The sequence below is a fragment of the Macaca thibetana genome, chromosome 2 (assembly GCF_024542745.1).
Source record: "Macaca thibetana thibetana isolate TM-01 chromosome 2, ASM2454274v1, whole genome shotgun sequence".
Taxonomy (NCBI): domain Eukaryota; kingdom Metazoa; phylum Chordata; class Mammalia; order Primates; family Cercopithecidae; genus Macaca; species Macaca thibetana.
Genome location: NC_065579.1, coordinates 45,266,279 through 45,280,457, shown reverse-complemented (window position 1 = coordinate 45,280,457; position 14,179 = coordinate 45,266,279). Strand labels below are relative to the sequence as shown.

Here is a 14,179-nt window from a genome sequence, read left to right as displayed (position 1 = left end):
CATGTGCTGTCAATTAATTCCCTATCATATTACATTAACCTACTCCTTTGACTTGGAATTAGAGTTTTTTCCCCCCTTTTAAATACAAAATAAAAAAGAGGGCATTATTGTACCTAGACATAGCGGTCAAATGTCCCCATTGCCTGGGATAGTTTAAGATGCTGTATCAGTTGTCCTGGCATAATTATTAATAGTGCCCCCTTTCACTCTCAAAATGTCCTGATTTGGATAATAAATTATATGGGTACTTCACTTATAGAACTAAAGAGATCAATCTGAAAAAGCAATGTCTCTCAATTCCATTATCAAACAATTTATCTATATATGACCAATTTTTATTTTCTGAGTAATTTCATACTCTAGACACTGAACATACCTAACATATTCCATAGTACTGATCAATTAAATAGAATTTTTTAATAAAGTAAAATGATGTAAAATAATGAGCTTGCCTTTTCAATAATCTATAAACTAATAAAAAGAAAAACAGAGAATATTGTATATTTTAGTTCCTTGAATGTGACACCCCAGAAGAATTCTAAACTCAGGGTTTAAACAAAGTTAGTTAACACAAAATTTATTACCCTTTCTGGGCTTGGGGGAACTTAAATTTTGATGAAAGTAAAATTATAAGTTATCTATAAGGGTAGATTTTTGTCAAATTCTAAATAAAATATATAGTTATTAGAAAAATAACATTTACATCACTTTTAAAGCTGATAATCATGATTTGAAATGTGTAAAATATTATATAATGGAATGGAATGGAATGGAAACTCTCTTTCTGGCGGATATAAAGATATCTAAAACTAATCATTTTAAGTTACTTTGTTCTCATTTTAAGTATATACAGGTTAATAAGCTAAAAGAACCTAGGGTCAGATATAAGGAATTGGCATGTAGTAGAAAGAAAATGCCTAGACAGAGCAGGATTTAAATCCAGTCTTGGTTTCTTACTGTGTGGTTTGGACAAGTTGTTTAATATTTTTAGGCTTCATTTTTCTTATTTGCAAAATGGGAGTAAGGAAATAAGGACTTCAGTCTCAAAGAATCCCAGGGTAGATAAAAAGAGATAAAGTATACCAAATATCAACTATGGTCCCTGTTATATAATACATAACCATCATGTAAAGGTACGTCACGCCCTGTAAACTACTGGTAAGATAGGAAACTATGTGCACACAGATAGGCTTAGAATGAAAACACACCAGACACCGATCTGGCTCAATGTAACTCTGAGTTACATAGCTAAATATCTTAGTTATTTCCAAAATAAACTTAATTTGTGCCTTCAATTGACATAGTAAATAGTCACCTTGTTGTGAGCAACCACTTTGAGGGCAAAGGTTGCCAAATAAAGAGAATTCATGACAAAACTGAGTTGATTACGAGATTCTTCTAAAAAGTCTTCCAACCCTTCATACCAGAGTCTTTTAATGTCTGACCAAATCATCCCTAAGAAAAGGAAGAAAAAAATCAGATAACACTTTCTTAATTCAATAATAAACTAAATATTAAATAAATAATCCTTGGGCCACCTATAGCCTTATTCAAAAGAAAAGTAACAAAAACAAAAACATTTTAGTGAAAAGTTCTTAAAATCTGAAAGAAAATAACCTTAACTTTCATATGACTTGAAGAAAATAACCTTAAGTTTCATCTTTGGATGTGGAACAAATACAAGAAACCAAATAAATTGATGCCAAACACACATGGGCACAAACACACATGGATACACACACATGGACACACACACAGGGATACATACATATACGGAGACACACACGGATACACACACACGGACACATACACATGGATGTGCGTGCACAAACATACACACACCCCCGCCCAAGGGGCTCAGTCCCTAATCCTTTTCTTTTCTCTACCTAAACTTACTACTTTAATGATCTCACCCAATCTAATGGCTTTAAAAATCATCTATATGGCAAAGGATCTCAAGTTTATATATTTAAGTTCAAATCTTTTACTTCTACAAATTTAAGTAAACCTAGTACCAGGTTTCAGCCTATTTTGTTCTGTGAGTGCGAATATCAAAAAAAACAAAACCACTGCTGCTGATTGTGCATAGTGGGCATTGCACCCTCCCTTAAATCCCATTTTACTCAGAATCAAAACCAGTCTTTACAATGGCCTGCAAGGCTCCATATTACCTATCCTCTCTGACCTCATCTCCTACTAATCTTTCCTTGTGCTATTCTAGCCACGCTGGCCTCCTTGCTTCCTTGCTGTTCTTTGAACACGTGACTCCTGCCTTTAGGGCCTTTATACTGGCCTCCTTCAGGCTGGACCCTCCTCACCCAGAAATCCATTTGCCTAACTACTTCACTTTTTCATGTCTTTGCTCATCACCCTCCCTGACTACCCTATTTAAAATTGCAAACTCTTTGCAACTTTAAAATTGTCCCCCACTCCCAATTCTCCTAACTCTGCTTTTACCTTTCTTTTGTAGTACTTACCTCTTTTTTAACACTGAATATAATTTACTTATTAGGTATATTATTAATTGACTATCTTTCCCCCACTTTGGGTAAGCTCTTCAAGGGTAAGAATCTTTGTTTTATTTACCAATGTTTCCAAATGTCCTGAAAAGTACCTGATATAAACAAGGTGCTAAAAATATTGCTAAATGAATAAATATACAAAAATAAGAACCAAAGCAAACAAACAGAAAAACTTTCCCTTTTTTGGCCAGAAGCTCCTCTATAACTATATATTTTTAGGAGTACCAGACTTCAGTAACATAATTCAGGATCATTTTATGGTACATTCCTTCATTAAGTCATCTTCAGGAAGAATATAGAGTAACAAAAGAATAGAGTACACATGGGGGGAGATCAAATTAGTCCAATCAGAATCATTCTCTGGCTTATCAGTAAGCAAAATAATTCCCCTGGGAAACACAAGAAACATCCTTGAAGATCTCTGTTCAAAACATCGTAATTATGCAGTACCCATATTTTATAGAGAAAAAAAGTTTTTAAAACATTTGCAGATCTGACAAGAAAAACATTTTTAACAATTCCACCTCAGTGTGTTTTTACTCAAAATGAATAGATGAAAACTGTCTAAAAATGTTAAATGAAATAGTCTGCAGGTAACATTTTATTAACTCAAATACTGTTTTATTTGGGGAAGGAGTAGGGATGAAAACTTTCTGATATTTCTTATGTTCAACCTTCACCTACCAATCAGAGCTGTGGAGCAGAAACATATTAAACAAATCCTCTATGACCATACTTTCTTGAAGACTCAAAATTATTGTCTAATCCTGGATCCTGATGTGTGCAAATCCTTATTTATGAAACATCTTCAAACAAAAACCCTTATATTTAAACTTTAAATACACTCCTGTTAATATTAAAACATCAGACTAAGAAAGATGCTTACAGAAATGTATTTCTGTGAAATGCAATATTTCACCTAAAAGAAACTCTTAACAAAAACTTACAACATGAATTGGAGAAAACTTGACCAAAAAAGACATGAAAGTACAGTGAAGACCAGTTGGTTAGTTTCCCAGCTCCTCTGCAATACCCCCACAAAAATGAAGCTAATACACTTGATGTATTCCATGTTTCCAAGCTGGATCAAAAAGAACAAAGTAAGTTTAAACTAATTCAAGCAATGCAAACACTACATAACCAACATTCTATATTTTAGGTCTTTTTTTTTTTTTTTTTTTTTAGAATTAATGTTAATAATAACATTAGAAAGCAGCAATCCCAGCCATCTTGGGATTTCTCAAGGGTTTGATCTTAGGTCCTCTCTTTTTCTCAATTTATTCTTTCTCCTTGTGTCTCACCTATGCCTATAGTTTCATATACCACCTATTTTCAGATATTCATACCTTTCTAACTCAAGCTCCAGACAAACTGCCTGCTTGCCATCCCTTTTAAATATCTCAAAGGCTTTTCAAACTCAACATATCCAAAACTGTACTCAGGATCTACCCCCAACACACAAATCCCCAAATCTAGTACTTTTCCAAAAGACCAATATTGCTTAATAATCTCCCTGTCCTTCACCTCTCATATACTATGTATTTCCAGGTCCTACTGGCCTTACATTATAAATATCTCTCAAGTCTGTTACCTTCTCTCTTTATCACAATCACCCTAAGTCCAAGGTACCATCACCTCTCATCTGGATTAGTGCAATGGCATCAATATTGGTCTCCATCTACTCCTGCCACAGCACTATCCTCCCAGCCCATCCTCCACACTGTAGATAGAATGATCTTTTCGAAAGGCAAAACTGATCATGTCAGTCGCCTACTTCAGGCAGGCAATGGTTTCCCCCTGTTCTTACTATAAAGTCAAAATTACTTAACCTGACCTACAAGGCCATGCATGGTCTGGTAAAATATGTTTCTACAGCGTCATCTTGAATCAAGCTCTTCTGGTTCTCCCTGCTCCAGTAATGTTAGCCTTTACTCAGATCCTTCTTTGTACCATTCTCTCTTGCCACTGGGCTTCTGAATGTGCTTTTATCTCAGCCTAGAGTAGCTTCCTCTCCCAGTTCTCTCAGTTGACATCTATTTATCTTTTAGATCTTATTACTTCCTCAAAGTGTTTTTCCCCACCTCCCAGACTTGGGCAAATGCCCCTATAATATGCTTGCTCTCCTAACACTATGACCTTTAATCAATAGCACTTAATCTATTTTTGATTTTTCATCTATCTGTATGATTTTCAAGTCAAGTTTTTGATGGTTTTATTTGGCTTTTATTAGATCATAAGCTCCATGAGTGTAGGGGCCGTATCTGCTTTTGCCTGTGCTTAGACAAAGTAGGTACATGACATTAAAAAAATACATTTTTATAATAGCCATTCTATTATGTTTAATAGCAAAAATTAAGTAAAAGGATACCACTAATATTCTGTGCATTCCTCAACAAATTATTCTCTTTTTACGTACTATAACCTAACCCTACTTTTTTTCTGAAAAGCTAACGAAAGCAAACAAAACAAATATACAAAAATTGGTCATGATGAATTAAAAAGTCACTGTGTTCATTGTTTGAAATAATAAGTTGAACTAAGCAATGACTTTAGGCAAGCAAGCAAAATACTCCTCCATGCTCACTTAGAGCAGGTTTGGATCTATATACTGAAAAAAAGCCCAGAGTGACCTAATTACATAAAAGGCTTAAGAAGACTTCCTTGGCAAGGCTTATTGAGATCAAACTGTTTCAAAGCAGAAGCTGTGCTGAGGAAAGTAAAATACTTCCAGGAATTTTACTGGCTTAATGCACATGCATTCTTCTAGTGAGGTAGAATATGGTTAGAAAATTCATCATATTATGTGTGTAAGGGGGTACATGTTTGTATACATGTAATATCATTGAAAACAGCATCATCATTCTTAAAAGGGAAGAACCATAGTTTTACTATTATTATGAAAATTGGGGACAGTAGTAATATTTATGCTATTCAAAGAGTGGTATGACTATTTTAGTTCGGTGAGTTTTTACTCATTGCTAAGACATACAAACTTTAACTTGATTCTTATACAGACTTGGGTAAGCTGAAGACAACAAAACACAGAAAATATTCTTTCTTACTACTAAACAATAGGTTATAGAGATAAATGTTATAAAATTTCATCTGTTTAAGACTAAGGAATATATAACAATCAAACAGTTTAAATGAATATAGGGAAAGTGCTTCTTAGCAATTCTCTTCAAACTAATGTGTAAAATACTTCCAGGAATTTTTTAACTACTCAAATAGCAATACAAACATATTTCACATTGAAAAGAGTCCCACAATCCAATATAAAACCATATATGATAAAGTTTAAATTATTTCCTAAATTAAAATATTAAATTTTAGATAAGAGCAAAACTACAGGAAATAAAAATATTAACAAGAAGGAATTAATTCTCTTTAACCTAGAGTTTAGATGTATATTATTTTTACCTAATTTTAAACATTAATGCATCATGGATTGAATACTGTTAAAAGCGAAACTCTAATTACAATCAAGTTACCTGAAAGTAACTGATTTTCAAATAAACATTCTAAAATATAAAAAGTATTTGTATAGCTAAAGAAGAACTAAAATTGAACATTGTGAAATAACTTATCAAAGTATTAAATAATTGAAACAATCAGGAACGTATTAATCAAAAGATAAATATGATCAATACTTTGTGCCATATATAAGACTAAATTTTAATACCCTTTTACTCTATAGCAAATAGTAGATGGACAGATGGGAAGTGCTGAGGTTAAAAACAAGGTAGAAGATACAGATGGAAATAAAGAAAGTGTCTTTAAAATACCATAAACAGATAATGTGATTCTACCTCAACTCTCCACACGCACCCTGACACACAGAGGGCAAGATGAGTAAAAACTGTAGAAGGTGATTTAAGATATTTATTATATAGTGTAATACTTATAAAAATAATTTTCAGAAATAAAATGTCTTATACTTTTTAAAAAACTATCATTTCTGAAGAGATCTGGCTATCACTACAAAGAAATGATTTACGGAATGAGTCACCAGGGACTCCTTTAAATCTAAATTAAATAATGTTTCCAAAATAGAGATAAAGCAAGATGTATCTGCAAAAGTTCATAGGTTGTAGGCTGGGCACGGTGGCTCATGCCTATAATCTCAGCACTTTGAGAGGCTGAGGTGGGGGGAGCACGAGGTCAGGAGCTCGAGACCAGGCTGGCCAACGTAGTGACGCCCCATCTCTACTAAAAATACAAAAATTAGCCAAGTGTGGTGGCAAGCACCTGTAATCCCAGCTACTCAGGAGGCTAAGGCAGGAGAATTGCTTGAACCTGGGAGGCGGAGGCTGCAGTAAGCCAAGACCGTGCCATTGCACTCCAGCCTGGGCGACAGAGTGAGACTGTCTCAAACAAAACAAAACAAAAACCAAAAAGATCATAGGTTCTTAAAAGGAAAACTAATGTTATAAATGAAATAGAATAGTTAACTTTTAAAATGCAGAACAGTATAAATAGTTTCAAAATACCTAAGAAAACTTCATATTCTTACACCAAAAAAGCATTCATGTGTTAAAGCTGTTTTTCTGTTTTACAATCATGAATAACTGTAGAGTCTGAGAATAAATAATTTTAAAATTCCATGTATTTAAGAAATATTAAATAAGAGATATGCTTCCTTATCATCAAGTTCAGGAACATTTATCTTTACAGACATGTTAGTTAAGTCTTCAGTGATCATGGAAGTATTCAAATTCTTGTGGTGTGAACACTGTGAAATTGTAAATTGAACTCAATATTCACAATGCCATCAAGCAAGAAAGAATTAGTGGGCTAAATAAAGACAAAACCTTTCAAACTAACTTGATACTTACCAATAATCCACAGTATAAGAAGATAGTCTATTCTTTCAAGGGCTGGCCCCATTGTATTTTTCTTATCCTCATTGTAGACAAGAGAGTATAGATTAAGCAACAGCAGAAATGTGAAATATGATGCTCCATGAATGATAAATTTCATAAAAGGTGTGTGAATGATTCTGCCAAACTGAGACTTGGGAGCTATCAAATAACAAAGTGACAAAACTGGCCAAAAGATGCCTACTGTCAAAACAGTCATTATCTTCTTACAGGTGGGCTTGCGTCGGTAACCTGACATCTGTCCAAACCAAACAGTGTTCAGGAACTGCTGGCAGTTAGACTGGGAGACAAACTGAAAAGGACATACACACACATTAAAAAGAAAAAAAGTAAAAGGAAACCTTTAAATACTGATTGGTTGATATTCAAAGTTTACTGAATAAAAGTTTACAAATCAGTTCTATACATTGAACATAGTTTTGTTTTTTCCCTTTTTCTAACAAGTAATAAAAGCATGTAGAAGTTAAGAAGACAGACTATGGAGCCAGATTACCTAGATTCAAATCTGGGCTCTGCTACTTGGTAAATGACCTTTACCAAGTTTTTAAATTTCTTTAAGCATCAACTTCCCCATCTGTAAAATGGGAATAATAATAGTATCTACTCATAAAGTTATGAAGATTAAAGGTAAAGCTCTTAGAATAGTGCCTGGTTCATAGCATGCACTCTTTAAGTATTAACTATTATTATTAGCCTACTTAGCCATTTTGTCATGTTTAATATATAAAACCTCTTATAATAATATTTATGAAATTTCAAAGTTAGCATGCACAATCCATAGAAAAAGATACTACTAACTAATGTTGGACATCTTCAGTGTAAAGAAACTATTGAGTTTAGTTACAAGGAGCCAAGATGTCAAGATAGCAAAAACAATAAAAAGCTAAATATTAGACCTATTTTTGCTCCAAGGAAACACTGCGGATTTCTTAAAAAGTATTAAAGACACTCTTAAGCCTGCTTAAAACTGAATTTCATGTGAGAAGAAAAGGAAAAAATATTCCCAAATATGAGAAAAATCTTAGGTCAGGTACAGAAACTAATTTACCAAAGTTTACAAATCCTCTTAGTTGACAAATTTCATAGGCAATATTTTTCCAATATAATGCTCATGTTGTGAAGTATAACTTAAGGGTCCTGATAATTCTATATATAATCATGTGATCAGGTTTGAAATTATTATAAAATGATATTATTCAGGTAACCCACAATAATATTTGGTCAACCTTCTGTTTTAAAATGATTTATCCCAAAATAGAATATAATTTGTAGAATTAACACTGTAGTGAAAAAAAGAATTGGATAGTGTTTTGTTGTTTATTGTGCTTTCAAGAAAATTTCTAATATACTATACAGTTGGCCCTCTGTATCTGTGGGTCCTACATCTGTGGATTAAACCAACCATGGATCAACAATATTTGGAAGAAAAAATCCACAAAGTTCCAAATAAGCAAAACTTGAATATTCTTCACAGCAAGTACTATGTTGAATGAATGAAATGAGGTGTAGGCACTGTATTAGGTGTTATAAGCGATTGAAAGACACTTTAAAGTATATGGGAAGATGTGTGTATGTTATATGCAAATACTTAATTTTGGCAATTAAGTCTTACTTCATTCTTTACTCTTCTGCTCAGATTCCAATGTTCTTGGGAAATCTTAATTTGTCCCTCAAGGTGAAATGTTGGGAGAGAAACAGATTTTCCTCTCACCAATGACTAGGTTTAGTAACATCTCAAATTCAGTAGTTTCACCTTTCCTCCAAATATCAAAGCAATCTCAGGACTGGTTACTGTCCTTGCTATGCCTCTATACAATGATGATTTAATTCACAGTAATGTTAACTATGTATTTGGAATAAAAAGTTTAACTAGAAATGTTCTAAGTCTGCAGTAAAAGATGGACACACTTTCTTTCCATCATCAAGAGGTGGGGGAGGGGGAGGTCAAAATTTCCTACTCTTCAATTCAACAGGCTTGTGATAGATTTGACTAGTAGATTCTAACAGAGGTGATGCTATGTGACTTCTGAAGGTAGGTCCTAAAAGGCCATGCATCTTCCACCTTGCTCACTGGAACACCTGCTCTTGGAGCCATGAACTGCCATGTAAAAAGCCACTCTGAAGCCACCATGCTGTGAGGAAGCCCAGGCTACATACAGAGGTCATATGTATACACCCCAGTCAGCCCGCAGAGGCTTCTCAGATCACATCCTCAAAGTCTGCCCACTGTGATGGCCATGCCTCTCCTTGGTTCCTGCTGTGAGTTCTGAGGAGCCCCACCTTCTGTGGACTCACCCATCTGAGCACCCAGACCACTCAGAGCTCTCTGTTCCTGAGGCCTCAGCTGCTGCTCAGACACCAGACATGTGAGCGGAGAAGCCTCCAGCTGATGATAGCCCCGTCATTTATCTCCAGCTGAATTCTCAGACACGGAGAAACAGAGACAAATCATGATTGCCATGCCCTTTCCTAATTCCTGACCTAAGAATCCACGAGCAGAATAAAACGATTATGAAATTATTATAAAATAACTGTGAAGTGTTTTATGCCACTAAGTTTCAGGGTAGTTTGCTATTCAAGATTGATAACCTAGACAAAGCTTACCAACTATTTGAGAAAATATCTTACCAATTGATCATATTTAGAAATCTAGTTTTAAAAATTATTTTACATTTTCATTCATCTTTAAAATAGCAAAATATCTTCCTTTCAACTCACAAATATTACTGTTACTTCCTGTCTTTTCTTTCATCTTCTTTAAAACGGTACATTTGGTTCTATTTTGACTCCACTCTGTGAGTCCTTCAGGGATATAGCTATCATTAGAAAATTGCCTCTTAGATTTTTTTTCCTAACCAGGATAATTTTAGTTCTTTACACCTTTCTTTGAGGTTCTTTTTTTTAAATCACTTTAATTGATTTTATACCTTGTAATCCCCTTATTATATCATTTTCTAGTACTTCATGTCCCTTTTAGGTTGTGGAACACAGAAGCAAATATATTAACTTATAAACATCCTTCATCAATTCCTCCATCAATTTCCTAATAGCTTTGTGAGGCTTAAATTTTTAACCAAGATAAGAAAAAATTCTGCCCTTAGCACCAAAGGTCCTGTATCTGGCCTTCTATCATTATATATTTCAGGCCCCATTTTTGTAATAATATAAATTTGATAAGCAAGTTTTATTTAAACATCTATATTAATAATGAAAATAGTCTTAGAATACCTAATAAATATCATTTACCAACATCTCATACTATCAATTATATATTGTTATTATCTACATATGAATCTCACTGTTTAGTTAATTATCTCAAAAATGAAATTTAAAATGCATATCTTCCTGATTCAAGTTCCTGGATCACATGTATATGTATGCATGGGGAGTAGAAATGGGCATTTCTCTTAACAGAAAGGGATGATGCCAGAAAAGTCAGATTTAACTTAGTTATCATATCATGTACCTCTCCACTTTTGAGTTTCACAATGAATTATAAATAAGAAGAATCAGGAAATATAATATCTGATACTTTATTTTTAAATAGAAATCACTATTACTATAGAAGGGGCTATTTGTAACCAGATCAATGAAAACAAACCTATGACAGACAAAACACAAGATGGAAACTTCACTATAAAGTTTGTACCTACTACAAAGGATCTTACCTGTGTAGCAACTATTTAGCAAAAACATTAAATCAACATCCATGTTATAAATCAATATTACTAAAAATAATAAAAACTACCATTTATTGCATACTTGCTTAATGCTAATACTTACTGTGCTAAACCCTTTTAGTATATATTCTTAATTAATTATTAAAACAAAAGCTCAGACAGATTCAATAACTATCCCAAGACACAATTTTTAGGAAGCAGAACTAGGATCTCAACCCAGATGAGTTGCTCCAAAGCCTTTGCTCTGAGCCACTAGACTACTGTAGAGAAAATAATTTAAATATGTTACAGAAAGCCTCATACCTCTTTTTGGTTATATTTGATAGCAAGTTTTAGACGACTTAAATTCATTCTTTCTTCTAATAATCCCCGTTTGTCAAGAGGCTCGTCACTAGACGTATGGTTTAGAATAACTTCCAATTCACGGGAATTCCGGGCTTGCGCAAGTAAATCCTTAGCAAACATTTTACATTGCCGAGCTAGTTCCTCATAATCATTCCTACAAAATGCAGCATTCTATTATCAGAAATGTCATTTCCATCTTCTAATTAAGCTATATTCACTAAAAACGTTTTTACTCAGCAACATTTTAATTCTGACAGTGTTATACAAAATCTGAAGTCATTTTCTGTGGATAATCAAAGGAAACTACTGGTGCACGAATTTTCCACAGCTTTGGGGAAAACCATAACACAATTATGTTCCTTGTGTTCATACTAATAGTCTTAGATGAGCACAGTTTTCATTTATATATACTGATGTTATTCCTAAAAATTCTAATAATGTTTATCAACCAGTTCTTCACTTAACTGATTTTCCCTTATTCTCTGTAAGCTTGGCTAAAACTTCCTTTTATATTACTCACCTTAACGATAGACATAATATCTTAATGCTATCCAATCATTAGCATAAAATTTTTAACTAGAGCTTTTTCAATAATAGTCTACAATATGTTTGTTACTTCTAATACTAAAATAGCATTTTGATTCATAAAGTTCTCATTTGAGTGAAATTCAAATTAGAAAGATATTAAAATGCGCCTAACAAAAAACTCTCTTTCAGAATCCCTATTCCTTGAATCTTGGGTTTGAACTGCTTATTAAAGGCAGGCCTGAACTAATTTGTGGGAAATGAAGAAGTTTTAATATATAATTCTTTTAAAAAATATCAATTACAGCTCGGTGTGTTGGCTCACGCCTGAATGCCAGCATTTTGGGAAGCCAAGGCGAGTGGATTACCTGAGGTCAGGAGTTCAAGACCAGCCTGGTCAACATGGCAAAACCCTGTCTCTACTAAAAAATACAAAAATTAGGCATGGTGGCAGGCGCCTGTAATCCCAGCTACTCAGGAGGCTGAGGCTGGGAGAACTGCTTGAACCCAGGAGGGGGAGGTTGCAGTGAGCCAAAATGGTGCCACTGCACTCCAGCCTGGGTCTCAAAAAAAAAAAAAAAAATCAATTACATTAACTTTATGTCTAAGCTTAATAATAACTTAGGAATGAAGTCAGAAATAAATAATTATGAGCCATGGTCTTGAGGTTGGGCTTCAGAAAATAATGTTTTTATTCAGTTTTTTCCCAAACAGAAAGGAAAGGGAAACAGAAAGATTTCCTACTGGTTAGTCTTTCTATATAACGGGGTTTTCCATGAACTGGCTATATAAAAATTATACCTTAAGAATAAAAACTTCTTTGCCTTAACTTCTCTCATCATTCTTTTTTTTTTTTTAGTCTCTCATCATTCTTTATACTTTCTATGTAGTCAAAACTCCTGAGAATAAATAATTGGATTTATTTAACAAATGCGGCACTCCCTGCTTCTTGATTTAGGAATCTAACTGCAGATGGGAACGTTTATCAAAAGTATATATTATTACAAAAATATTCCATATTTGGATAAACATTTGATGGACTACGAGATTCAAAAGTGAAATTTATACATCTTATTAATCTAATCCATTTCTAACACATTACTGAAGACAAATAAGTGGCTGTATAGTTTAGATGGAAATACAGAAAACCAGAAGCAAGGATTCCTATATTCTAGTTATAACTTTGTTCCTACTTTCAGTTTTAACTCTATTCCTAATTAGATGCTGCTATCAGTAAAAATCTAGCCTTTATAAATCTCTTCCACTGTCTATAAAACACTGGATTGAAGTAAATGGGTTCTATGATCACTTCTAAATCTAGCTTTATTATGTTATGATTATATAATCACAGCAGTTTCTTCAAATCCTGTTTGAAAGCAGTTGAATAAGTTTTATTTTATATAACTCAGACTCAAATTATGAGGTTATAATAGGAAGTTCTTCATATTTAAACAGAATAATTTAACAGTCGTTCTTCATAAACAGAATAATTTAACAGCCTCATGTGCTAATAAAGTTAAAAGTAGCAACAAGTTACATTTGAACCATGTTTTGTGTGTTCATCAAAGTAAAGTACATACTTTATGTCATATCAAGTTTAAACAAAATTTAAATTATCCAAGTTACAAGACAGTAGTTCTAAACTTGAAAACACAAACAAGTCTTTTTTCAGTTTCTGGAACTGAGGTCTATGAAGAACACATTAAGTACTGCTGTTAAAGCTAAAGAAAACTCCAAGTTTCTTACTGCCCTTCCAGGAAGAAGTTTGAACTTTCCCAATTTTGTCAAGTCACTGAAAGAGTGTCACACAACACATGGGACTCTAATAGCAGCTCTATAGGAAAGAAAAGGTAGTAATAGTTATAGATCCCCAGTAGAAACCCTGCAACAGGGGCTGGTAAAAAATCGCAATCAATTCCTCTTTCTTTAGAGGGCAACAGGGATACTTTTCCATAAAGGAAAATCTCAACGCTTTCTCTCAACTCCACTATTAACAAAAGTAGTTTTCTAAGGATTTTTTTAAAAAAATGTTTAAATTAGTAGTTTCATAGGCTGCTATTACAAAGTCTTTTTTTTTTTCTTCAACTTACCCCCCTAAAAGGAAAATAATAGGAGTGCTTCCTTGGTATGCCAAGTACCAAAATTACATTTAATCTTCATTTCAGACGAGAACTCAGACTGGGTATTTATCCCTCTTAATTAGTTGTATTTTATTTTTATGTTTACA

At 33.5% G+C, this 14,179-nt stretch overlaps 1 protein-coding gene across 4 annotated transcripts in view; it reads right to left on the bottom strand.

Annotated features, from left to right (window-relative positions):
* TRPC1 (transient receptor potential cation channel subfamily C member 1) overlaps window positions 1-14,179 on the bottom strand; it is an 80,866-nt gene that overhangs the window by 15,327 nt on the left and 51,360 nt on the right. For all 4 annotated transcript variants that reach the window (XM_050778146.1, XM_050778147.1, XM_050778145.1 and 1 more), the window contains 3 exons: window positions 11,386-11,581; window positions 7,358-7,694; window positions 1,316-1,455 (listed from right to left, as the gene is read on the bottom strand). In XM_050778146.1, coding sequence (XP_050634103.1) covers window positions 1,316-1,455; window positions 7,358-7,694; window positions 11,386-11,581 — 673 coding nt within the window. The remainder of the gene's footprint in view (window positions 1-1,315; window positions 1,456-7,357; window positions 7,695-11,385; window positions 11,582-14,179) is intronic.